The sequence below is a fragment of the Thalia democratica genome, chromosome 4 (assembly GCF_965202585.1).
Source record: "Thalia democratica chromosome 4, ktThaDemo2.hap1.1, whole genome shotgun sequence".
Lineage (NCBI taxonomy): Eukaryota > Metazoa > Chordata > Thaliacea > Salpida > Salpidae > Thalia > Thalia democratica.
Window position 1 is genome coordinate 51,977,838 of NC_139168.1, and position 27,898 is coordinate 52,005,735.

The 27,898-nt window shown below is 25.5% G+C and overlaps 2 protein-coding genes across 2 annotated transcripts in view; one reads left to right on the forward strand and one right to left on the reverse strand.

Moving 5' to 3' along the window:
• LOC145834600 (DNA topoisomerase 2-alpha-like) overlaps positions 1–9,119 on the forward strand; it is a 39,943-nt gene extending 30,824 nt beyond the window's left edge. Inside the window, exons 33-40 of the mRNA XM_082942071.1 lie at positions 603–653; positions 2,111–2,215; positions 2,287–2,394; positions 2,543–2,639; positions 3,234–3,354; positions 5,034–5,102; positions 6,812–6,920; positions 8,842–9,119. Of these exons, the coding sequence (XP_082798197.1) occupies positions 603–653; positions 2,111–2,215; positions 2,287–2,394; positions 2,543–2,639; positions 3,234–3,354; positions 5,034–5,102; positions 6,812–6,920; positions 8,842–8,903 (722 nt within the window). The 3' untranslated portion in view covers positions 8,904–9,119. The remainder of the gene's footprint in view (positions 1–602; positions 654–2,110; positions 2,216–2,286; positions 2,395–2,542; positions 2,640–3,233; positions 3,355–5,033; positions 5,103–6,811; positions 6,921–8,841) is intronic.
• A 4,419-nt stretch (positions 9,120–13,538) lies between these two features.
• Positions 13,539–27,253, reverse strand: LOC145833328 (uncharacterized). Its single transcript, XM_082940512.1, has 10 exons — positions 27,128–27,253; positions 24,618–24,746; positions 20,157–20,320; positions 18,263–18,359; positions 17,968–18,059; positions 15,906–16,024; positions 15,571–15,732; positions 15,196–15,402; positions 14,684–14,876; positions 13,539–14,534 (listed from the first exon to the last, which is right to left on the reverse strand). The coding sequence occupies exons 1-10, from the start codon at positions 27,173–27,175 to the stop codon at positions 14,363–14,365; spliced, it is 1,383 nt and encodes a 460-aa protein (XP_082796638.1). The 5' UTR covers positions 27,176–27,253; the 3' UTR covers positions 13,539–14,362.
• Between the last annotated feature and the right edge of the window lie 645 nt (positions 27,254–27,898).

The window sequence follows — 27,898 nt, forward strand, 5'->3', positions numbered from 1 at the left end:
AATTAAAGTAGTTTAAAAATAACTTTTATTTTGACATTCAAAGTTGTTAGTGTGAACATTTTAGCAGTTGCCGATAAACTTTATAAAGTTATTGTTAAGTAGTTTTGTTAAGCAATTAATTCAGAGTTGCCACTTTACCTGGAAACCTGGAAAAACCTTGAAAAACCTGAAATTCGACAATTTAGGCGAAAATAATATGGAAAAACCTGGAGTTTGAGAAATTTTGAAAATGACCTGGAATTTTGAACAAAAAAACCTGGAATTTTAACAATTTTCTCATGTTTAGTAGTAAAATTTCGATATGACTCAAAACATCTATCATATAAATAAAAAAGATTTGTCATCATTAACATTTTTTTATTAAAAAACATTTTTAAAAGTAGCTTTATATAATCTTTTCAATGTTTTTATACTATATCACACAGTTTCTTACCTTAGACTTAACTCTAAACCAAAAATAGACCCAAAAATGTTTAGTTTTAAAAACCTGGAAGAAATTTTGAAAACCTGGAAAATTTTTTGAAAAACAAGTGGCAACCCTGTTAATAGTAACAAAAGTAAAAGAAAAATGTTTAAAAAATAAGCGAGTCTATAAATTTCAGAGGAACCATATGATCCAGACAAACCAACTTCACTTGCGGATAAGTTAAAAAGTTAGTAATAGTTTTAAAAACCTACTTCGGCATTGAGGTTTTATACTTCATTATTAAAATTAATACAGTAATAGTAACCAATTTTCAGTATATAAAAATAAATTCAATTGAAGAAAAGCATGAAATTTTAACTTTAAGCCATAAGTTTTTCACTTTTTGTATATCCTTAATTTTTATTATTTCTTATTTACTTATTTTTAATTACCATACCAACCATTTATTTGTTCAAAAGCGTTTTTCAGAAATATTTGAAGATACCTTATAGTTTACTATATGAGTGAAACATTATATTGTTTTTTTCAATCTGCAAAAAAAATCTATTTTTTTTTATAACTACATAAATTTAGAACTTTCTATTGTTTAATTTAAAGCAAATTACAACATCTTAATAGTTTTACTTTTCTCAATAAAGATGCAAAAATAATTTTTTTTTAAAGATTTCTTAAATATTAATGTTTATCTTATCCTAGTTTTGATTAAGTTTAGTTTATTCTGAACTGTAATTAAATACTGTTCAACAAAATTGAAATCAAAGTAAAGTTTTTTTGTTTGTTTAGAACAGGGACGGCACGCTGCGATCCGTAAGGTACTTTTCAGCTAAAAGCGTACTTTAAAAAAAATACTAAAACATAGTTTATGTGAAAGAAAAAACTTACAATTAGGGTTTAAAATACAGATTTAACGAATTCATAAAATTAGGATCTATCTAGATCCGAATCTTATTTTACTTAATTTAGAAACCGGTCTGATCCGAATCGTGTATATATTTTAAAATCTTCCGTAATGTCTATTTTAACTTAAGTTTCACTCAATTAAGACTAAGAGCTTTTTTTTTTCTTCATCATAAACTCCAGAACATCTAGTGTATATTTCAGATTTTCCAATAATATGAAGTGTAAGTTACAAAACTCCTCTCAAATACGCTTAATACCGTTTTTTCAAGTACCCCGTGAGGACCACTATTTTAGAATTTTCTGAGCATTATAATAATACCGAAGAGGTAACGAGTTAAGTAAATTCAGTGATCCACTGTATCTAAAACATTAGGATGCGGCCGGATCCGGATCTAAAAAGTCAGTATCCAGTAGAGAACTTAAACTAATATTTTTTTACTAGTGCTACATTTTTGTTTACTTTATATATTTTTAAAATTTTTGTATTCGTATATTTTAATTACAAATATTTTAAAATTACTGCGACCGACCAAAAATTTCTATACATTGCAGCTCACGAGAAACTTTTTATAGGAAAATTGAATCGCGACTTATAAATTGCTACCGACCCCTGATTTTGATCTACCTTTCAGTTACGAATTAACATTTACGAATTTTATAGTTTCCAATATTGATTATTAAAACTTTAACAGTAATGTTTTACCTTAAAAAAGTTGTATTTATATTTTCAAACAGTTAAAATAAATCATTAACAGTTTATTTGACGTATATTTTTAATAATAGAAAAGAAAACTATAACTGTAAAGAAAGAACCTTCTTCGACTAACGGTAGTGGCGATAAAAAGACGATGAAGCAAACTACTATCAATTTTAAAAAGAAGCCGTCAGGTTATGCATTTTTCATAGTTTTTAATCAAAATAAAAGGTTAGCATTTTTTAAACATAATCAATTTTTTTAGGTAAGAATCCCTGGGAGTCTGATAATGATGACTACTCTTTTAGTAACAGTGAAAAGTTAGATGACTCCCCCGTTTTGCCTAAACGCACAGTAACTTCCCGTAATAAAAGTTAGACTTTTCGTTTGATTATTATGCTATCAAAAGTAAATAGAGTATAAACTGGTTTTTAAACAGCTTTTTTTGGTATTATGATCTGTTTAAGCTAAGCTAATGTACTTTATTTTAAGCATTTAAAAAAAATCATAAACTTTGGCAGCAACAAAAAAATACACATTAGAAAGCTCTGAAGACGAAGAGGAAAAGTTTAGTTCCAGTGAAGATGAAGATGATTTCAAAAGTGTCAAAACTGATAGGTTCATTCTCTATATAAAACATATTATTTGAATAAATTTTGTTATCAGACGTTTTAGATAATGATAAACAGACTACAGTTTTAGGTTCAGACTATAAACTAAATGTCTGTTTTTTAAGTATTTCTATTTTCAAAAAGCATATCAAAACTATCGTTAAAGAATTTCTTATGATTTTCGCCAAAATAAGAAAACATAAAATTTCAGCATAAATCATATAAAAATAACTTTTCTAGAAATTGATTTAAATTTAATTTTTAATTATTTTATTTTAATATAAATTTGATGTTAGTTTGAATTTACTTATAGTTAAATTTTGTTTATATTTTATATTATTTTTACTTAGTATTTATATTATTAGTTTTTACTATAATGTTTTTGTTTAATAGTTTTATTTTACCGTATTTATTTTTTTCTGTGTATTAGATAAATTATTTTAGACATATATAATTTATTTTTCAATCAAAATATATAATTTAAGTTTAATTGAATAGGGTTGAAACATACCACGTTTAAATTATTCCAAGTTAAAAATGTCTACTTTAAAGTAAGCTGATCTCTTTAAAAATACTGTATAATAAGTATACTGTATAACAGTCCTCAAATGCCAAAAAAGAAACCAGTTTCTAAAGCTCAACCGAAGAAAGTAGTATCATTGAAACAAGGGGGAGCAAAAAAGAAAACTTTTGCCTTTGATTCAGATGACTCAGGACCAAAGGTAATTTTTTTTTGTCTCAAGTTGACGCTATTTAATTATTTTTTTTTGTGCCTAAAATCGAAAATGTAAAATAATTGAACTTAATTAATATCTACTTGTTGCAGTTTTGAACCAAATGTTAAAATGCAAATACTTTTCAAACAGGGTTTATATGCGTCAGGCTTTTTTTTTTCTTTGGGGAAATTGTCAGTTCAAATGCTAAAGTATTTGTGAAAAACTACAATAAAAACAATGTTAGGAAATTTTTAGTTTTTGTCAGTACAAATACTTTTAAGTTTCTTAGATTCTAAATTATATTTGTGAAGCAGTTTTTTTTTTGACTAAATTTTTAAATAACCATTTAGTCAATTTTTTTAAAGTCAAGGCATTATTGACAAATTGTCAGAATTTTTAAGTATAAATCCGGACTCGTTTCTGTGCTGCACCATTACAACCAAACTAATAGGCTACATAGTTTTATCTAGTTATAAGTTTGATTTAAATATAAGCATAAAAAAAAAGTATCATATTAAAGTTTGATATTTATCAAAAATAACGAACATTGCAATGGGCATTCAGTTTAAAGCTTTATACTCTTAAAAAATGTTTTTAAGTAGCTTGTATGTGTCTAGCAGACAATTTTTGTTGTATGCAAGTTTTATTGAAAATATTTTAGAGGTTATAAAGTATATTCTAGCTTTACTTATGTTAAAAGCAACATGGTGCATTTCTTATTTCGTTCATTCTTTCATGACAGATTTTAAACAGGTTATCTTTTGTTGCTGTTTCTTCTATACTGCTACTTATTAAATTAAAAAAAATCTTTAAGTTTAATTTTAAAAACTTAATAAAACAATTTTTAAATGAAAAACATAGTTACCATAAACATATACTTAAAAAAACATTTTTATGACTTTTATAAGATATTTACAGGGTAGCAACAAGGTCAGGAAAATCAAGAAAAGTCAATCTAAAAAAAAAGACGTAAGTCAGGAAAAGTCGGAACTTTGACAAAATTTGGAAAAACGTCAGATTTTGTCAGTACAAATATACAAAAATCCTTATTTCCCATTGCCTTCAAATGGTAAAAATTTAATTAAAAAATCTTTAAAGTCAGACTAAAGCTGCAAAATTTTTCTAAAAATTTACTAAATTACATAATTTCCAATGCCTTTACCTGGTAGAAATTAATAAAATATCCTTTATATAACTGCAAAATTTTTCTGTTACATATTGAACAACTAGCCTAATTGAACAGCAGTTTTTGTTTGCTTTTTAGTATTGATGATCTGTGGCAAGGACACTTCCATGTGTTATAAGTTAGAAAATACTTATATTTTGCTGATAGAGCTCTTTATTGCAATTACATCAAGCATACACAGAAGGTTCAAGTTATGTAATGGAAGTTAGATGATTTAATTCAGCAAAAAACTGTAGTTTTAACCTGTATAAAAATAAGATTGAGAGCTTTATATACTTAAAAGTGTTTGACGATGTATTTTAGAATAAGTTTAAATTAAGAGTTTGATTTTTTAAAAGTTCTGGAAAATTTTAGTAAAAAGTCAGGAAAAGTTAGTAAATTTTGCTGCTTGATCTGTGGAAACCCTGTATTTAATATATTTTGATTATAGAAAGAAAAGTATAAGCTTTTAAGTTACATAAAATAAAATTTATATTAAAAAATAAATTTTTAATTTCAGCTTCCTAAAAAGGAAATAAAAAGAAAGGGATCCGCTGTGTCAAAACCATCAAAAAAAGCTCCACCAAAGGTTGTTTTAGTTTTTTTGGGATTAATTTGGATATAAGGAATAGATTAAACTATAAATGTTGTGGTTACATGACAATTCAAATTCGGACAACTCAAACTCCGACAATTCAAATTAAAAAAAATATTCAAAATACTATATCTCAATAAGTAAAATAATTTTGAAAAAAATTAAGAATACATATGTAGATCTTATTAATATCTACAAGCCACTTTTTTTTTGCAAAATCTAAAATACTTTTCAAGATATTTTGAAATAACTAAAAATAACTGTGTTTTTTCTTTATTTAAGCCATATCTTAAAAAATATTCAATATTTTGCAAAAAGAAAAAAATGGCTTGTAGATATTAATATGAACTACATATGTACTTTTTATATTTGACAAATATACATTACTTTTTTATTTGTGGCTGTTTCAATTTTTTTTTAAGAATTTGAATTGTTCGAATTTGAATAGTCATGCTAACAAATGTTGTATTGTTTTGCTTTTAAGCTACGGGGGTATAAATCTACTTAATTTTTACAACTTGACTTTTATGGTAAGTTCTTACTTTAGCCTACTACAGAGGAATGAAGGTATTTGGTGGTCGCAGGAAAAATTTCGAAAAAAAAAAATCTTTGCGACCACAGTTGTAGTTTTAGTTCTTACTGTTTATAACAAAGCCCAAAATATCTAATGTAAGTTTAAAATCTCACGGGAATTGTGCCTAAGATCTTTATTTTACTCTTCGTTTCCAGCTGTAGAATATCTAGTTTAAGTTTCAACATTTTCTTTCGCGGGCTGCATTTAACCTTTTGAGGGCTGTAGTTTGCCGACATCTGGCCTACTAAATACTTCTAGCAGTTTTTGGAATTGAGATAAAAAAGTACAAAGTTAAAGAATATAATAGATATTATCAGGGTTGCCACTTTACCTGAAAACCTGGAAAAACCTGGAAATTTTAATAATTTTAACATTTTCAGTTGTAAAATTTTGATTTGACACAAAAAATCTATCATATAATTAAGATTTTTTGTCATCATCAAAAAAATTTTTTATTAAAAAACACATTTAAAGTAACTTTAAACTTTACAGTATCTTTTCAATATTTTTATACTATTTAACACAGTTTCTTAAATAGAAATTAACTTAAAACTAAAAATAGACCCAAAAATGTGTACTTTTAAAAGCCTGGAAAAAATTTAGAAAACCTGGGAAAAAATTTGAAAAAAACGAGTGCCAACCTTTTATTATATGGAAGGAGTAAGTTAACGAGTTTAAATATTGTTTCCTTAAATTATAGATATATTTTCTAAATCTAATTTCCAATAAATTCCCATTCATTAAGTATATATAAATTTAAAACAAAGTTTATTGGAAAGTCTTCTGTAGAAAGAAGAAATTTTTTTTAGAGTTCTAGTCTAATTTTCAAGCTTCCAAATTAAATTGACTATTTTTAAAACGGTTTAAAGAAATATATATCTTGACCTAACTGTTTTAGACTGTTATTATTTTTCTTTTTTTATAAAAAGTTAAAGCAACTTGCATAGTTTATTTTCGCTATAAAAATGTTCATCAAATTTTAATAAAGATGATCTTGAATTTTAATGACAGTGAAAATTATTTACTGTTTGTAATTTAAGAAGTATGAAAGTTTTATTACTCTCTTTTTATTATACAAATGTTGTAATTTTTCATATTGTTAGCAATTTTGTTATTGAAATTTAAACAGAAAAAGTCCAAAGTTAGTTTCAGTTCAAGTGAAGAGGAAGCTTCCTTATCAGATGATTTCAGCGGAGTTGATTCCAATTCACCACCCGCTCCTCCAAGAACCACCACCGGTTCGTTTTTAACTTTGTATTTATTTTTTGAGAATTTTTGATTTGTTAAGTTGTAAATATATATATAAGTTTATTACAAGATGTACAAAAGCTTGCAGAACCCGAAATTCGTGCCTATGCACTCCTCAACTGCAAAACAAATTCAAAATAGAGCACAAAACAAAACACTCAATTGAAAGTTTAAAATTTAAGCATAAATTATATGATTAATATATGATGTCATAATACATTTATGCTTAAATTTTGAGTTTTCATTTGAGTGTTTTGTTTTGTGCTTTATTTTGAACTTGTTTTGCAATTGAGGAGTGCATAAGCACAAAATTCGAGTTCTGCAAATTTTTGTAATAAACTTTTTTATTAAAAAAGCCCTTAAGGTGGGTTGCGTGTTAAATATTAGTTTATAAAAATTTAAATTATTAAATTAATCAAATTATTTGTATATATATATATATATATACCACAGATGTTCTTGTGCTAAAACTTTATTTCAACTAACGGCGTTTCACTGCTCTCAAATAAATTTAGGAACAGATCTACGGAGTCTATAAAATATTAACACACATTAGAAAAAAAGCAGAAAAAGCATGTATAATTATGTATAGTGTTTATGTAGGTAGTAATTATAAATGAACTTTATGGTTTAAAAACAAAGTTTGGGATAAAAACATAAAATTATAAAATTGTCTACAAAAAATACAAATTTAATAAAAGTAGGCACTGACCTCAAAAAGCTCTAAGAATAGGCAAGTTTTTAAAATAAAAATTAAATTGAGTTGTGCAGAAATGTTACGTCATAATAAATTTAACAAATTGGTCAATAATTTATACAGCTTAAAAACATGAAGTATTAAGCTTGCAAGTGTATGTAATTGTAATGTGAGTGTTGTGAAATAAATTAGTACATAAGTAGACAGAGTTATTTAAAGTAGAATCGTCGGTTGTGGGGAGAAATATCGATAAATCTTGCCGCTTAACCAGAAGTAGGTCTTTATCTTCTGCTGCAATTACTGCTCTTTCTGTATTGCAAGTTGGGCAAATTCTACTTACTCCGTTGGATGCATGTTTGATCTTTGAAACAATACTCCACTCCATGTTTGGCCTTTTACCGTACCTGTGATAAAGGCTCCAGACATAATCCGATAAACGCGTGCTTTGTTTTTTATTTATATTTTTAAAAGTATGTTTATGGTTAGCATATCTATCCTTGAAACTACCTGCTGAACTTCCGATATAAATTTTATCTGGGCCCTTACTTTCAACTTTAACTTTATAAATTACATTTTTAATTAAACAATTACCTTTTAATGGGCAGTTATCTTCGTTTAATTTACGGCAATTACATGTTTTAGGCATATTACTTAACTTATTTCTATTTCTATTAGGCTAACCATAAACATACTTTTAAAAATATCTGGAATCCTTGAAAAACTTGGAATTCGAGAAATTTTGATAAAAAAAACATAGAACTTTGAACATAAATCACTAAAAAACCTTGAGTGTAATAAAATATTTACATGTAAAGTAAGGAAATTTTGATTTAACACAAAAAATCTACCATATAGATAATTTTTTTTGTTACCATTAAATTTTTATAGTTGAAAATCATTGAAAGTATTTTTGCAGTATCTTTTCAATGTCATTATAATATTTAAGACAGTTTTTTACCTCCAATTTAATTTTATGGACCAAGTTGAGAAAACCACGAAGAAATTTATCAAAAACCTTTGGCAACCCTGTTTATGTTAAAAAGTTCAAAATGGCTTTATTATTTTAGTTGATAAGTAATAATTAATTTGATTTGTATTACTATATATTGATAAAAATAATGTTTTGAAGTTTATCATAGTTTTTACCAGGCTTTTTTTTATTGTTTTTTTAATAATTAATATAAAAAAATAACTAATTCATCAATTAATTGCAGGTCGTTCACGCGGTACAACCAGAAAGAAATATACTTTCTCCGATAGTGATAGCGATTTTTAACATAATTGTTGTTTTTTATTCAACCTGAATTTTTACGCTTGGTTTAAATTGACTATGTTCACTAGTTTATTTATTTTATACAAAAATATTGACTTAATGTTTTGAATACTTGATCTCAGCTGGTTGTTTTGGCTGTTTTCTGCCATTTTGAAAATAGTATTAGGTTTCTTTTTTGCCTTGTTTAGATAATTTAACTGTTTTGACTTTAAAAAAAGAGTTGACATAAATGTTTTTGTTGTAGTTATTTTCATTAGATTAATAAAAAATACAAATTCTAAAAGCTTAACATTGTATTACTTAACTGTTATTAATAGTGATCTACTGAATCCCAACATTTTTGGATCTGGCTGGATCCAAATCTGAATCTTATTTTGAAATTTGGATCCTACATATCCGAATCTGAATCGAAATATTGTGCTATTAAAAAGCTCAAGCTTTATTTATACTGACTTAGTAAGGCAAACTTATTTCATGAATTTGACAATTTAATTACATTGTATTTTAGCATTTGTATGTATTTACATTCCTAACAGAATAAAAATAGAAATAATTAAATATAAGCATAATAGTATAGAGCTATAAATTTGCGCAAATCTGCTTCAATATAATTTATTTTTTTCTTATTTTAAAGAATAAATTTATTTATTTTTATAGGCGTAAGTGTTTGGCATTAAGCAAAAAACTTTAATTATAAATAAAACATTTTAAAATCTACTAACAGAATCTCCAAAATAGAAAAATTAACAAAATAAGCTTTATAGAATTGTGAGAATATATAAAAATATATTTATCATAAACAAACTACCAACAACAATTACATTATTCAGGGTTGTCACTCTTTGAGTCAAAAAATCTGCCCTGAGTGACCTTAAACTGTCCTGATTCACCTCGAGATTTTTCAAATCCTTAAAAAAAAATTAACATCTTTTCGACATCAATTAAAATCAAGTTTTTAACAAAATTGGTAATAAAACAAAGTATTGAAACTAATTCAACTAAATCTCATTCGATATATATGAATACTAGCCTAAAATTTTTAAATGTCTTAAAACTAACCTGATGGATTTATTAAAAATTAAAACTACCCTTAGTTTCCCAGAACATCCAAGATATTTTTAAAACTTTTAGAATACCCTATGTTTCCCTGAGTACCCTCCGTGTTTGGCAACCCTTGGTTGCTATAATTAGTAAAAGATGAGAAACAAATCATTTAAGAATATATGGTTCTTGTAAACTATACTTCTGCACTAAAAACAGTATAACATTAGCCAAGTCATTTAACTAAAACTTTTGTATGGGTCATATATTAAAAAATTAATAATAAGCTTGGTAAAAATTTAATAACCTTATAAAACTTAATTATATAAGTCTGTTAAAAATAAAAATTAATTAAAAAGTAATTTTTTTTTGCTATAAAACCATGTAAAAAAAGAACCAAAACCGTGCATATTTGGAACTTTTCTGAAAAGTTTATTTAAGCATATGTTATAAAAAAAAAAGTTTTTTTGAAAAAACAATTAATAACGTCATAAAACTTAATTTAATAAATATGTAAAAACTAAAAAACAAAGCTATTTTTGGAGAAAAACGTTGCTAAGTAAAAAATGCTAAAAAACATAAAATTTTTAAAGGAGCCCCACTACAAAACTAAAACCCCAATTCGATGAAAATTATTGTGAAAATCTAAGCAAAAGAACGTTCTTTAGAATTAAGAAAAAAGTTCAAGTTAGCATTAAAGAAATTGAAAATAGTTGGTTTTAAAGTTTGGTTAAAAAAAAAAAATTACAAAAAAGCCATTCAAACCAAGTTAAAGCTCGTGTAAAGAGAATGATATAACTTTAATCATTTTAAGATTTTGTTTTCATAACAATCTTCTACTCCGAAAAATAGAACATCAAATAAATAAAAAATATTAAAACTTGTGAGCTATGGATGTTGGTGGACTAACATCTAGAGTCTCAGTTGTGTCTGGTTGACTGTCTCAGGGACGATTGTCAACCTGGCCTTTATTCCCATATTTTTTCTGCAGACAGGGTGACTTCCTAGCACGTTTATGCTTAGGTCCCTCTGCGGGCAGTTTGGTATTTGTATTGTTTAAATTAAACATAATAAAAATAAAATGATTTTATACTAACTTATTTTACTGTATCAGTGAATTTTATCTATCAATACTAAAGACTATTCTAGAGTCTAGATTACATTATATAACTTATAGTATGGGTGAAGTATCTATTATACAAAAGAACCACGTAACAATTTTATAAAACTTCTTACTCAAAAAATATAAACTATTGAAAAAAATCACTAGGCAAATATTTTTTAATGAAATACTGCATCATTGATTTTAAGCCTTATTTCTAATAACTGCAGCAAGCTCTAAATATTCTTTTAATAATCAGAGTTCAATAATGAATAATAAAAGTAGTTGCAGCAGAAACTAAGCTTTCATTGCAAATTAGTTAAGATTTTATTGTTAAAGGATGTTTTACTTTTAGAACATTGTTTTTAAAATAAATATTAAACTGTTTGAAGTTATAACATATATATCATATATTAAAATTATCAGTTAAATAAATAGTATAATATTAACAAAAAATACATAGATAAAAGTATTCAAGCATCTGCTTTAATGTTACATATTTTAGTTATAAGTACATTTATACACTATGCACTACTTCATGAGAAAATAAAAATTAAACTAAAAAAAATTATATTAATTTTTTCTCTGAATAATTTTCAAAGCCCAAAAGTTTAACTTTAAACACACAAATGATATTTGGAAACATAAAAAAAGAAAAATCTTTTAAGGTTTCTACAGAAATTTAGATTAATTTAATATAAGTTAACTTGAGATAGTAATCTAAGCTTACCATTTATTTATATGGTTAACTCTCTGTTAAAAAGTACATTTATTACTTAATTTTATATGGGCATACTAGAAAAATAAATTTAAATATGAAGAAACTTGTGAAAATTCTGAAGTTAGTTCAAAATAGTAATATTAATAAACGATTTAAAGAATGGCTAATAAGAAAATGCTGCAATTTTGACTGAACCACTGTTTATGTAACCAAACAAATCACCTTTTGAACTATATTTTTTGTGCATTGGATGAAAATTATTATTAACTTCCTAAATAAAGGTGAATAAACAATTAGCAATGATCACTTATGACCTTGATAATCACTAATTGATTAATAGTTTTTATGTTCATCCTGAAACTTTCCAAAATTACTTATTTGTTTAAAACAACTGTAGTTTAGTCCATAACTTACTACCTTGGTAAGCTAGCAATTTGAGACAACTCTTTTTGTTGAATCTAGGCAGGAAATAATCTGTTTCTGAAGGCCTCGTATGATAATTATGGATATTTTCATTACTTTTAAAATAATCATTAAAGCTAGCTTGTAAGAAATTATTGTTAAATTTAAACTTAAAAAGACCTAATTCGTATAAAGTCAGACTTTTACGATAATTTATTTTTTTTTGTTTTTTTTTTTTTCTAAAACTATCATCATATTTCTTATAATGTATGCATCTAACTCAGGATTTCCAAGTGGGCCATGAGCAGCAAAGGGGCCAAAGGGGGGTCATGTGCAGTTAAGGAGCCTCTGGGGGTTATTAGGTCATAATTTGAAACTTACAATAGATATTCTTGAGTTGTTGATGAAGAGCAAAAAAAAGGTCTTAGGTGCTTTTAATATTAGTTTTTTGAGTAACCTTGCTTAGGTGCTTTTTTAAAGGTTAAAAAAAAATTGGGAAACCCTGATATGTGATTATAAGAACATTGAACAAACGACAAAAAATAGTTGGTCTTAGGACCTGGTGCACGAAAAAACTTTTCGTTTATCGAATCGGCATATTGATATCATTTATAATTTTTTTATTTTCTCTTCCCAAGCAAAACAAACCATTTATAAATATTTGTTTTTTTATAATTGTTCTACCTAATTTTACATTAAGATCTATATTTTTACAAAAAACATTTTTTTGGTAGATGCAGAAGCATACTTCTGGTTTTATAAAGGTTTAGTTTGAGTTTGTTTACCATGAGCCAATATGATACCTTACTAAGTTCTGTATTGAAATTTTTACTGTCATTCAGGTATGTGTCTTTTGTGAATGTTTTGTATAACATTGAATCATCTGCAAAGTTGAGGACGTTACGTCTAGTATTATTCTGTAAGTCATTTAAATGTATTAGGAATAACAACGGTCCTAATACTGAGCTTTGTGGTACCCTAACTTCATTTTTTTACAGGTTGACTCATATCCTCCAAAGCTAACAAACTGCTTCTTTTCATCTAGATGTGAACTAATTAGTAAATGCATATTGCCTCACACACCATAACTTCCTATTTCCTCAGTAAGATAGTTTTATCTACCCTATCAATTGCTTTACTTAAATTCAAAAAGACTGCACAAACTGCGTCTTCCTTATCAAAATTGGACAATACCTTTTCAACAAATTCTGACAAAGCCAAGGTTAAAATAATTTTTTTTTTAATAAATAAGTCATTTTTAATAACTAAGTAACAAATAAGTAACTTTTTAAATCAAAACCTAATTTTCACAACAAAATTAAAGTTTTCAACTTTATTTAATATTTACAAATTTGATAAATATATAAACTGGCAGGATTCAAGCATGATATACTAACAAACATTTTTTACTTGTTAAGTATACACACTAAGTTTTCAAAGTTTAACAAAGAAAATACTTAACTGTAAAAACTTTTAAAAAAGCTAGACAAAATTAACCTTGCAAATAAAAAACTGCGTAACTTTTGACTAATTCCGAAAAGCTTATTCAGGATTTCCTCAAAATATTAAGCTGTATAGTAAAATAAAATGAGTTATTAAGTAATTTTTATTTTACAACATAAAGATATGGTATTATAATTTCAACAGTTAGAAACACACACTTTATATTAAAAATAGTATATTACAGTACTTTTTTCAATTGATCGTCACAAGTTTAGCACAATTTTTAGCTGCTTTAAACTCATTTTTATACTTCTACACATATAAAAATTGCAATTTTTTAAAAACTTAACGTGATGAATAAAACTGATAAATTACAAAAGCTTCTTATCAAATATTTTGATTTACAAATAATTATGTTAAAACTTAACCATATTTTGTTTTTCTGTGAAACTACTTTATCAATAATTATAAAACATTACAAAAACTATTAGTTTATATTTCAAATTGAGTTGGATGAGCTTTAAACTTTTTTTGAAATGTTAAATAACTATTACATTCAAAAATATCATTTTGAGTAATAAATTTAAACATAGTTGTATAAAATTAGTTTTTCAATGAATAAGTTTAGCTTAAAAGTAGAGCAAAAATTATTCAACGTATCATTAAGTAAATTCATGTACAAAAATTATCATGTAAATGTACAAAAAAGTTCTTTTGTCTGTTTAAAACTTTAAAAGTTTCAACAAAAAAAAATTAGTGTCCTTCTGTCATGGTGATGTTTTCAAGTTTTTTGATATAGCATGGCATACTAAAAGCGTTTGGCTGAGCAAGGTTTTGAATTGCAGTGTAAGTTGACGATAAACCTCCTATTATTCCTATGAGCACAATGAGAATGTGAACTAGCCACTCCGAAGTTGACACTTTACTGTTCAAAAAAAAATAACTTAAAATAAATAAAAATCTTAATCTATTAAGAAAAAATAAACAGTCTGTGTTTTAGTTATCTATGTTCTATTTGAATAATCAAAATATTTTTTACTTACTAGAATAATTAATTATAAAAATCAATCTAACGTTCCAGTCCATTCATTTCCGTGATTAGAGCAAAGTTTCAGATAAAAAACAGAAGGAAAAACAAAAGTGTTCAATGTTATAGCACTACCTCCAACTAGCGACAGTATACTTGAAAACTTTGGGCATGAAAGGGCAACAAAAATGACAAAAATTGTGATTAAAGATCTGATAAGTATTCGCTTGACACTAAGTTCTATTAAAAACAATTGAAAATATAAATATGTGATAAAAGTATTTCAATTTATATATAACAGATAATGTAAGAACTGAAAAAGTATTAAACTATTATGTAGAAACTAAGTTTTCGTATAATTTGTACATATTAACTTTGTGATATACTAAACTACAACCAAACTAAATACCTTTAAACTTGTTGTGAACTTGCAAATAAACAGAAACAATTGTCAAGTCATAAAAATTGTCTTTTTATTTTTAAATTTATGTATACCTATTACTCAAGTTCTAGCATTTCAAAATTAATTACTCTCGGAAATTTTCAATTAATCAATTACCATTTTTCACTCCGAATGGTTGTTCCAGAAATTGACTGAGTGGGTTTTGTAAAATTATGTAGGCAGATATAAGGTGAATTGTAATTAAAATATTTGACATTATCAACAACGGTCCTTTGCTAAGTGAATCAAAAATGTTATCTTTAACATTAATCCCATACACACTATAACCGACTGAAGCAACTGGGACGTACATTAACAATATAGCTGCAAATAGATATTATTGTAACTTAATAAAAACTTTGGCTTTAAAGTAAAGCAACCAAGTTTAGAGCTTTTACTTTATATTTTTTTGTAATATTGTATATAAAGTTATACTTTGTTTGTTCTTAAGCTCTTTATGAAATATCTAAAGATCTAATAGTGAAAATAAACTTAGTATAGCAACCACTACAGTTTTTGGAAATTGTTTTGGATTTTTCATATCAGCTTGTATAGTTGGAAAAGCAGCCATACCACCAAAGCAGAACAAAATTGTTCCAAATGTTATAAAAAATCCTTTGAATGACATCTGATTACGATCAGTTTTCGTTACATCTGAAGTAAATTTTAATTGTACACTATTTTGAATTATTGTTAAAAATTGCTAGAGAAAAACTTAGCTAAAGGTAAACTAAGTAAGAGTGAAAAAATGTTTGTTTTAAGATCTAAATAAAGTCTTATCAGTTATGAAACTTATAACAGTTATGCAAAATATTAAATTAACTTACTGTAAGTTTCATTAAATTCTTTTGCGTAGTTGTCAGGTTTATTAGCGTCCATAGAGCTTTGTATGATTATTAGCACACAAGCTATTGCTGTTGTTCCGGATGCCATAAGAGCTACAGGCCTGTAAAAATAATTGATTTAACTCAAAATATTTGTTTTAGATGCTTTTAAAGGGTGAAAACTATAACTAGTTAAGCATGAAAAAAAAGACTTAAAAGGTTTTTTAAGTAAGTTTTACTAATTGTCGAGCTTAATTACCAATTAGGTTAAATTGTTTTGCAAATAATTTACTGTGTTTTGAGATCGCTATAGAAGTCGAAGCTCAAGAGTATGATTAAAGGACCTCATGTATAGAAAAACCTTTCAAAACTATTTTGAGCTTTTTAAAAAGCAGAAAATTCAAAATTTAAATTCAAACTTCCTAAAAGAAGCAGAAGTAAAAAAATATCAAAATAACTATGACATTTAACTTAAAACTAATTAAAAAAGGTATGTCAGTTAAAAAAATCTTAGATGTATTAAGTCTTTATAAATTCTAAATAATAGATAAAAACGTACAATTTAAAATATATGCCTTGCTAATAAAATTTTTTATACCTATTTTTAGTAATTAAATTCACACAGTTGTAAACATTTACTATATCCTAAAAACTTATACATATAAAGATTATTATTGCTGTAAACAGTCACATAAAACAAAATACTTCAACTATATACTGTATTAGTTTAATGTTTGAATAAAACAAAAATAAAACTGACTAATGTAGGATTTTATTTTATCAACTATTTCAGTTAATGGTCTAACAATTCAATATTTTTTAAAACAATATCACGTTAAAGAATTCAATAAATCTGCTTACACATGAAAATGCACGTAGACAATTTTGCATGGCGTCACTTTTGCACGAGTCGTCGATTTTGCACAGAGTAACTTTTGCACGAGTAGTCACTTTTGTACGAAGAGATAAGGGTCAGGATCAGAGTAAGAGTCAGGGGTAGTATTAGGGCTAGGGTTATAGTCAGGTTTTAAGTTATGGTTAGGATCAGGGTCAAGATATATATGAATACGTGTAATGTGACGCCGTACAAAAGTGACAACTCGTGCAAAATTGACGACTCGTGCAAAATTGATGCTGCATAAAAATCTTTTCGCGCAAAATAGACCCTTCGTGCAAAAGTGACACCCACCCTTAAACGAGCAAAAAAATGATCTTAATATGAATATTGTAAATAACTTTATTGTTGTGTAAAAATTCTAACAGATATTAAAAAAAGCTAGAGTAGATTTTATTTTGTTAGAAACATATAAATATTAGCTACTAATTTTTGTAAAAAGGATAAAAGACTGTAAAGTACATATTTCACGTATGCTATGGATTTCGCCTGGATTCAATTAGAGAACCTTGTTGGTGTCCCAACTGTATTAGCAAATTAATATTTGGGATATTAACTATATCAGTGGTATTTTGTTTTGTTTATTGGTAAATTTATTTATTATTCTCCAAATATTAGATACACTTTGGTTCTTAATTTATATATTCTATTTTGGATATTGTTTATTTTTGTAAGGTTGTATCTGTATTTTTAGTATTCTGGTAACAGAACCAAGTTCATCAAGTTGTATTTTCTAAAAATATTGTACAGTTTTTTTTTCGTTTTATGTGTTTTAAAATGCATGCGTTTAGTTAACGAAAGTTTAGATTTAAACTTTTATTTCAATTTCAATACAATTGTACTTGGGTTAATTAAATCAGTAATCATTATCATTTTTATACTGTATAGTTAAATAGTTTTATAATGATGTCTCTAATGCCATATAGGTAATATGTTGTTTTATAAAATTTCGTTTAAAGTGCTTGTTACTTTATAAACAAAGCTGAAAAAACATATAATTAATACAAAACAAACAGTAATTATATATTAAACAAATTTAGTTTATATACTTTGAAAATATTAACTTAGTTTTATCATACTTATACTAAGAAAATAGTTAAATTTTTCTTTTTAATAATTTTTGATAACAGCTAAATAGAAGTAGCTGTACATTTAGGAGACTTAACTAACCAAAAGTCCTTAGGACTTTTCAACCAACAAACAGGTGCTAAAACGCATCCAATAACTATTACTAGGACACATATAGAAACTTCCACATTAACCTGTAAATAAAACTCTTCAGCTTGCGTTAAAAAAAGTAATCGCTACGAAGGTTTTTTAAGTTTACTGATTTCTATTACAATACATTCGTTTCAAAAACTTATTGGTTATTCGTTATTGTCATTATGGAAAAATAAACACTAGCATTCATAGCGAAATTCATTTCAGTTTTAAATAATAAAATATGAATACAATTTTTACTAACCTGTTGAATTAAACTTTGTACATTTCCTGAAGCAATTATTAGAAGTACGACACAGACGCCGAACAATGTAAAGTAGACAGAGATATTCACAACATGCCTAAAAATATGAGTTGCTAGTTTAAACTAAATTTGCTCGAATTTTATCAGAAAAGAAAAACTTTACTAGTTTATATAATAAAAAAGTGTAAACAATTTTGAAATCACGTAACTGGAGTAAAATATTATTTAGAATAAATAACTTTTTATTTGCTAATGCAACATTTAGTTCCTATTTAAACTTTCATGATTTAGAATTTTTTATAATTTTTTTGAAATAATCAATTTTTAATTCTTAAAAAATCAAAAACTTAAACTTAGAGTTTAATTATTAAAAATTTTTGTTTATAAACTTACTTCTTACAAAATTAACTTGATATTATAAAATCAGATTTATTTTACAGCTAATTAGTTGTAGAACTAATATTTGATAGAACAAGAACTATTAGTTAATGTTGTTTTCTTTAAGGTTTGCAAATGAAAAATAATAACTATTTGAAAATACATTTAAAAATATTTACTTACTATTTTTAATCTATGTTTCTTAAAACTTTGAAGTATAGTTTAAACACCCTCTTTTAAACTAATAAGAAACTTGCAACAACGTTTAATTATTGTTTGCGGATTAAATTAGCGTCTAAAAAACTAGACGAGTATTAATTAGATATTTTTCGTTCTTAGTCTGCGTGTGTAGTACTTGACTTTACCCTTCTTAAACTAAAAAAACATTGACTGTATTTATTAAATAAATTAAATACTAGTCCTCTTTAAATAATGTATGTCCAAAACTAAACTAACCTAAAAAAAGATATAGGTTCAAACTATTGTTTAATTGTGACAAGTTAATTAAAATACATTCGCGTTTCACTATAAATTGTTTGAAAACATAAGTTCAAAAAAATTTAATGAACAACTTAATTTAGATGTTAATTAATAAGTGTTAGCTAGTGTTAAATAAATAAAACTTTTCTAAAGTGTATTAGTAATTTTTTTTAGGCTTATTTAAAGTAAGTTTATGTATTGGGAACATCAAACAATAAAAATACTTTAAGTTTTGTTTATTACTTTAAACTATTACTACTACCCTAAAAACATTTGTTCATTTTATTTCATACTTGGTAAAATAGTTTAAAATCATCACTCATTCAATTGTTTATTGAAAAAATTGGTTTATTGTTAAAAAAATTAAACAGTATCATTGCGAGGAAAGTTATCCTTTGTATAGAGAACTTTGCGGTAAAAAAAATTACAGTTATTTCCAGATTGCTAAACCATTTAAATTTTAAATTTTAAAACCTTACATCCTATTTAAACTAAACTGAAATGCGTTAATTAACTTATTTATTGTTGGAAACTAATGAAAACAATTCTTATTCCACAAATATAAAAGTTTTCTGTAAATTAATAGCAAAGCTTAAAAAACTGTTAAACCAAATTTAAAACCAAAATAGACGTCTAAGTGTAACAAATCAAAAAATAGTTTAATTTAAAAAATTATAAATTAAGTTTTAATTCTAGCAAAGCTTTTTGAAAAATACCTTAAATGAAGTCTAAATGTTTTGTTAAAATAAATAATTTCGTAAAAACAAAAAACATAATTCAGTACTATTTAAACTGCTTTTGAAATAATTAGTTAGAAATGTTTGTTTTTAAATAATAACTTCACATTTATACAAATACAACACTCGTGTTTTCAGTTATAACTTAGTTTATCTATAAATATAAATATATAACATTACATTATAATATATTTTTGACACTTATAAAAGTGATTGTATAGAACAAAAATTCTAAATTAAAAGTTTGTTTATATATAAGTCATTAATTATACTTATTTTAACACCAAAAAATAAATTACTTTCCAATATTTCCAAAAGCATAAAATCCAATAGTCGGATAGGGATTAGCACAATGTTTGTTGACTTGCTTTTCATTTATTAACAACATATTCCAGCATTTTCCGAGAATCGTCCCAGTAAAAGCAGATATACAAGCGCATACTATAATCATTATAGGTCCGGCCTATTAAAGAAAACTATTTAGTGAACTTTATAAACACAAAAGGTAAAACTACTATAATTTAAAACTTGTACAGTATGATATACTTAACTAAAGTAATTAACGTACTAAACTATTTATAGTTTTAGTAAAAAACTAAAAGTAATTGTGTTTGTATTTAGTTTTTTTTATAACGTGATAGATTTTTTAGTTAGTGTATTTAGATCCTTTTAAATAAATACTACTATACTTTACACTAGTCTTAGTATGGAGTACAAATAAAATTCTTCGTTAAAAACAAATAACAAAAAAAAAAGTAAATCAAAAAGTTCCATTATATTTGGTAGTCATAATAACTGTAACAAGTTTCAAAACTAAGCTCCTTTGCTTTTACATTTTACCAAAAGACTTTTAAAATAAACTGTATACCTGTGTAATGTGTATTGTATAAAACAAATGGTTTTAGTAAAAAAATAAAATATGCATCACTATAAATTAGGTAATGTGTAACAATTTGTAGTATTTACAACACTAAATAGATTTATGTCTCAAAGACAATGATATTTATACACACGATAAACTAGTTACTACTAAAATAAAACATTACAAATGTTCTGTTTGTGCTTAAACCAAAAATAAAAAGTAGTTAACTATTATACAATACCAATATAACGTTAAAATTAAATCTTTATAAATTTATTTACTAAATATATATAGTTTCTAAAGAAATTTTATCGATTTTGTAATTACAAAATTTATAAATACAAAACAAACAGTAGTAAATTAAGTTACTAGTGTTTTTGGTATCAGTATTGTATTTAAAAATAATCTGAAACATTAAGTTAGTAACTACAATTTTTTGAGGTATATATATGTATATATATATATATATATATATAATTTATTCAAATGGCGATTTCAAAAATTCTGGAACATATGTTTCACAAAGCTTTAATTTTTCATAAAGCTTTGATCATCAGCCAGTTAAATTCAAAATACAAAGCACTGTACTAAACAAAGATACAAAAGTTATGCAAAAAAACAAAAAACAGTATGACGTAATATTGTACATTACAAATATTCAGTACAAAAATCGATCTACCTTCTAACTAACTAAACATCCTAAATTAACGAAAACAACAGTTAATTGACTATAAAATGCTTCAAAATTTGTTGTGTTTTAAAAGAAGCTTTTTTATATGTCGACAAGACGATATAAATTCGCTTCGCTTATTTAAACAACCTTCCTTTTTTAACGCATACATAAGCAAAAATTTGATTGTGCCTTCTGATAAAACTTCTAATTTTTACGAAATTTCAGTAAATGACTATAAAAAATTATTAAAAGACAATATTACTAAAGATTACGAAAAATGTACTGATAAAACTTTAAATGATATTAATGTAGAAGCTAAAAATTTAACTAAAAACTTAAAAATACACGATAGGATTAAAAAATTACCTTTAAAAAACGCATACATAACGGTCAAAGACCATAAAGATAACTTTTTGACACATCCCAAGTGTAGATTGATTAATACTTCTAAGTCCGATGTAGGTCGTATAGTTAAGGTTAAGATTGACTGTATTAATAAGGCTGTGCGTTTAAAATCTAAACTTATGCAGTGGACTGATACAGACCAAGTCTTAAATTGGTTCACTGGTTTGGAAAAACAAACGTACAGCTTTTTTAAGTTTGATGTAGTCGATTTTTATCCTTCTATCAGCGAAGAATTGGTAACAAAATCACTAAAATTTGCTGGTATTTATACTAGCGTACCTACTGAAGATTTAGGTCTAATAAAAAACGCATGTAAATCAGTACTTTATGAACAAGGAAACCTGTGGCAAAAGAAGAGAGCAAATAACACCAGCTCTTTTTTTGATGTAGCGCAGGGATCGTTCATGGGTGCAGAGTTATGTGAATTAGTAGGTCTTTTTTTGTTAGATGGGTTGAAGAATATCTTTGGTTTAGAAAGAGTTGGGTTGTACAGGGACGATGGTCTAGCTGTACTGCCCAATTCTTCTGGCTTTATAGTTGAAAGGCTAAAAAAACAAACACACGCCTTCTTCAAGTCTATGGGGTTAAGAGTCACTATTGAATCACCAATGTTGACGACTGACTACCTGGATGTGAAGCTCAACTTGCATGATCTCTCCTATATGCCTTATAAAAAGAAAAACGCAAAAATTATGTATATAAATAAATATTCTAGCCACCCAAAAAATATTATAAACCAAATACCAAAAATAATTAATAAACGTTTAAATAAAAGATCAAGCAACGAAGAAAACTTTTTAAAGACAAAACAAGATTACGAACTAATAATGAAAAAATGCGGTTACAATGATAAACTTAATTTTGAAACAACGGAGCAAAAAAACAAAACGACCAATAAAAGTAAAAGAAAGCGAAATATAATTTGGTATAATCCCCCATTCTGTACTTCAGTTAAAACAAACATCGGCAGAGAATTTATAAATCTAGTAAAAAAACATTTCAACAAAAATAACCCATTATCAAAGATATTTAACAAACATAATATGCGAATCAGTTATTCATGTATGGCGAATTTGGAGAGATTAATCAAGTCACATAATCAAAGGATTTTAAACAAAAGTAATTCAATCAAAAGTCAGTGTAATTGCGCCGGTGGCTGTAAATACAATTTGAAGGGGGGCAATTGCCGGTCAGAGAACATTATTTACAAGGCAACAGTTAACTCTGACCTTGAAAAGAAGTTCTACATCGGCCTATGCTCCACTCAATTCAGATTTCGGTATGCCAACCATAAAAAATCCTTTAAAGGTGGTGTATACGAAAATGAAACTGAGCTTTCGAAGTATGTTTGCGGCCTTAAGCGCAAAAACATTGATTTTAAATTAACTTGGGAGGTGATAAAAAGAGCACAGCCAATAGCAGATGGTAACAACCCTGTTTGTAGGCTGTGCTTAAAAGAATCAACAGCCGTTATGTATGCGTTAAAAAAGGAAGGTTGTTTAAATAAGCGAAGCGAATTTATATCGTCTTGTCGACATATAAAAAAGCTTCTTTTAAAACACAACAAATTTTGAAGCATTTTATAGTCAATTAACTGTTGTTTTCGTTAATTTAGGATGTTTAGTTAGTTAGAAGGTAGATCGATTTTTGTACTGAATATTTTTAATGTACAATATTACGTCATACTGTTTTTTGTTTTTTTGCATAACTTTTGTATCTTTGTTTAGTACAGTGCTTTGTATTTTGAATTTAACTGGCTGATGATCAAAGCTTTATGAAAAATCAAAGCTTTGTGAAACATATGTTCCAGAATTTTTAAAATCGCCATTTGAATAAATTATTTAAAAGCCCTTCAAGTGGGCTCAGTTGAAAGTGTTTACGTTTAAACATTAACCTTATTTTATATATATTATATCAAAAAGGTTTATTTAAAGATGCAAAACTCAAAGGACTCGAGTTTCGTGACTATTCACTCATCAGCTTTAAAAAAACCTTTTTAATAATAAAGCCCTCAAGGTGGGCTCAGTGTGAAAAATTTAATTTATTAAGTTAAATAACTTAATTCTATATATACATATATATATATATATTAAAGGTTTTATACAAAGTTCTGATCGATAGTGCTCGACAAATCAAATTGGAGCTTAATATTTATTTCAATATTATTACAAATAAATTACGTACAATAAACTGTACCATTACTACGTCATAATTACCATAAAAAATTCTAAAATCGAAATTTCTGTTTACTATTATAATAAACTACAACTCACTGAAGATCACATGAAATTTTACATTTCAATGTGTGAAACAGCTGTTTGAATTATAGTTTTTATATAATTAAATAAATAAATATATATATATATATATATATATAAACAGTAGCACTTAATAAAATGCAGATGATTTGTTAGTTAGCCGACTTTTGAAGCTTATTGCTTCTTATGTTATAAACGTAAAATTTAGGCCTTTATAAATATATAAGTTATTATGCATGATACCTAGCGATATATAAATATTTTTATCAATATTTTTCAAAAGAAACTAAAGTATTATAAAATTGATAATTAGTTAAATTTCAGTTTAGTAAGCAAATTTTCATTGTTTACTTCGTTTTTCATTAACAATTTTTGATGAATTCATAAACTAGTTAAGATTTTAAATCGTCTTAATCAAAATATTTAGTTTATATCTACAACTATATTTTTTACAATAGAAACAGCTTATTCAATCTAAGTATATAATGTAAAAAAATTCTCTTAGTTTTCTATAGAAAAAGGTCTTCTATAAACTTAAATAAATCTGGCGAAATTGGCTTACCCAACCAATTTTAGCAACAGCAGATGGAAGTGCAAGAACTCCACTTCCTGTCATTTCGCCAACTATAAACAAACATGAAGTTAAGACTGTCAAACCGGATTCTTTTGAAAGTGAGCTTTGTGATCCCATCTATTAATTACGTATGTATTTAAACTTAAATAATATTTATAACTATTACTATCTAAAACTAAAAATACTAACTAATAATAGCAACTATTATCTGTATTAAATATCGAACTTGAAAAAATTATTAGTTTCGTAGTTTAAAGTTATTGAAACTAAATTTGAACTTCGAACATACATTCTTTCATACTAAAAAACAAGTTTCCTTATAATGCTGAAAACTACTTTAAACATAAAAAATCTTAAATGCTATACTAAAAAATTCTTTAGTAAAGCTCTAAACTCTAAACAGGTTAAAAACGCAAAAAAAAAAAGGAAAATACGTTTAAATATGTATCGATCTGAAAAAATTATGTCAATCTTACTTTTAGATATTTTGAACAAAAATATTTCACACTTTATATTAACTATATAATAGATGCTTATATACTAAAATTAAAGGCTAAACAAGCCTTTTTCAAAGATTTTATAGATTTTGAAACAGCCCGTTTAGTTGTAAAACAGTTTTTATACTCAGTTAAATTTGATAACAGATGGATTTTTTTCATAAAAAAAGTAAGTAGGCATCAAAATATTGCTTTTAAAAACCTAAAAAAAATGATTATATATAAAGTTTTGGTATATTTTTATATATATTGCTTGTCGTGATTGTTAAATGATAAAAAGAAATATGTCTGCGATAAGTGTTTTGAGATACTTGACTCTTTAAAATACCCTTTTTTGCCTTAGATACATCAATGAATCTTCAGAAAGTTAAGTTTTTTTCTAAATGAGAATTAATATACTCTTTTTTAATAGTCATAGAATATCGATTTTTTAAATCAACACTTAACCAAAAAAAAGCAAAAGCCTAAAAAAATTATTTGTATAAAAGCTTGTAAGGTGTTTTTTAGCAGTTGCTGTAGGCCTTAATTTTGACATAAGTTTTAGGATTTTTCGATTTGTTTTTAAACTTAAAACAGCAAAAATTTGCGACATTTAACCTGAAGTAACTTTTAATATACTAGAAGCAGAATAGAACCAAACCCAGTTTTTAAAAGAAGAAACCCAGCTCTAAACAATTAAAACAACTCTTGGTATAATTTATAAGTCACTAAGATGGTTAATGTCCGTTTGCTAACCTACTGTGTATAACTCTGTATTTAAACAGTATTAAAAATAAGTATATAAATAACACAGTTCTTATACAACACCACCAGTAGGTACTTTACACAGCGACAACACCAATAGCTGAGTCTAAAAAATCTTTTAAGTTAATGGTATATTTGAATGCACTTAAACTTCAATGATGCATTTCAACATAAATATAATTAAAAGTATTAATAACTAGGTTAGCTAATAAATAACTCCATACATGGTTTGTTGTCTACTCTACATATTTAACATTCAAAACATTTAAGTATGCAAGTATTGCAGCACTAAGCAAGTAAAATAACTTAATTTTTTTCAAGAACTTGAATAAAATTAGTAAATTAAAGTACATTATACTAAAACCGTCAAAGGAATTTAACAAAAAATACAATAATATTAATATAAATTATGATACAATGTAGGTTTTAGAGTTCAATGATTAAAAACCCTAACACCTGAAAGTTTTTAGAATTTACCTATTTCTTAACGAATACTATCAATAAATAAATTACAAAAAATAACAACTATTTTTCCTTCATCTTGAAACCAAAAACTTAAACTATGTCATAATTTTGTTATACTTTACTAATAACTATTTTGTTTGTAAAACTTTTAGTTAATTTTTAAATGTTTTTAATGAGTTTTTAGAGCCGTTTATAACTAAAAAAGCACTTTTTCAAAAGAGTTTAGTACATTAGACTAAAAGCTTAAACTTATTTTAATTAAAAAAACTAAGTGTTTTTAAAACACTACTTAACAATTACACCTGTAATTATCTTACCTGTACTTAAACTAATACAAAAATCTTAATTAAGATTTAAAATTGCTGTATTCTTTTAGTTTTAAGTTTAATAATAAGAAACTTTAACTTCGGTTAAAGGAGACAAATACAAATGTTTTATTTTAAAGAATACCGTTATAAACAATGTTCAATTGTGTTAGAAAATTTAAATAATCAAATTGTCATATGTATAGAAATAGATTATTGAAAAGATAAAACTATCTATTTGAATTTAAACTATTTACAAAAGTTTTAAACCAATATCTACGTAACTTATACTTGAATATCTTTTTTTAACCGTAATTTCTATTAAAAGAGACATGCAGCTTAAAAGTATAATAGAAACAATGTATCATACATAAAGCTGTTGTAAAGTATCGCAAAATAATTTATATTATCTTTATCGATTTTTGATTTTATTTTAATGTAGATTGTACGTAGCGTATGTATTGTTTGAATTTTTTTTTAAACTAACTTTTTCTTTTTTCCTTTCAGACAACAATTCTAAACCGCTTTCTGCCATTACTTTAGCTTTAAAAATCTAATTAACTAAAAAAAATTCCAAAATATATTAAAACTTTTTATAAGTATTTAAGTAAAGGTTATTAAAAAAGAAGAAAAATAAAGAAAATATTTTATAAACTTACTCCTTTTTTACTACATAAATGTAACTAACAGCAACGCTTTAAATACTAGCATGTTACAACAGTTTTAGTATAATTTGATTCTATACTTAAAAAAGCTAGGTAAATATTTTATATTTAACTAAAAACAATACATAAGACTATTACGTCTCTTCTCTTTTGTCATAGAATAGTAATGACTTCTAGTGGTAACTTATATTAAAAACTCTCCAAGTAATACTCACTTTTGTTAGCTAGTGTTTCGATAAAACAAATAAAACCATCTTATAAAGTTTAGATTGTGTCTACTTACAAATAATGAAACTAAAATTTTGGTTTTTTAGTAAAAATGGAACAAACTAAATAAAAACTAATGAATAAAACAAGTTTGTATAAAATTTATTAATAACACAAACATCAGTGTATTGTAATTTAATCGAAATATATAGAAAATACTCAGATGCTATTGTTAAACGTTTAAATATATTTTAACTGCATATATTTAGAAAAGTTCTTGCAGAGTAATGAGGTTTAAAACACAGTACATTTAAACAAAAAGACTTTGATTATAAAGTGTCTTTAGTTGTTTAATTAACTGACCGTTTTGTTTTGTTTGTATTATA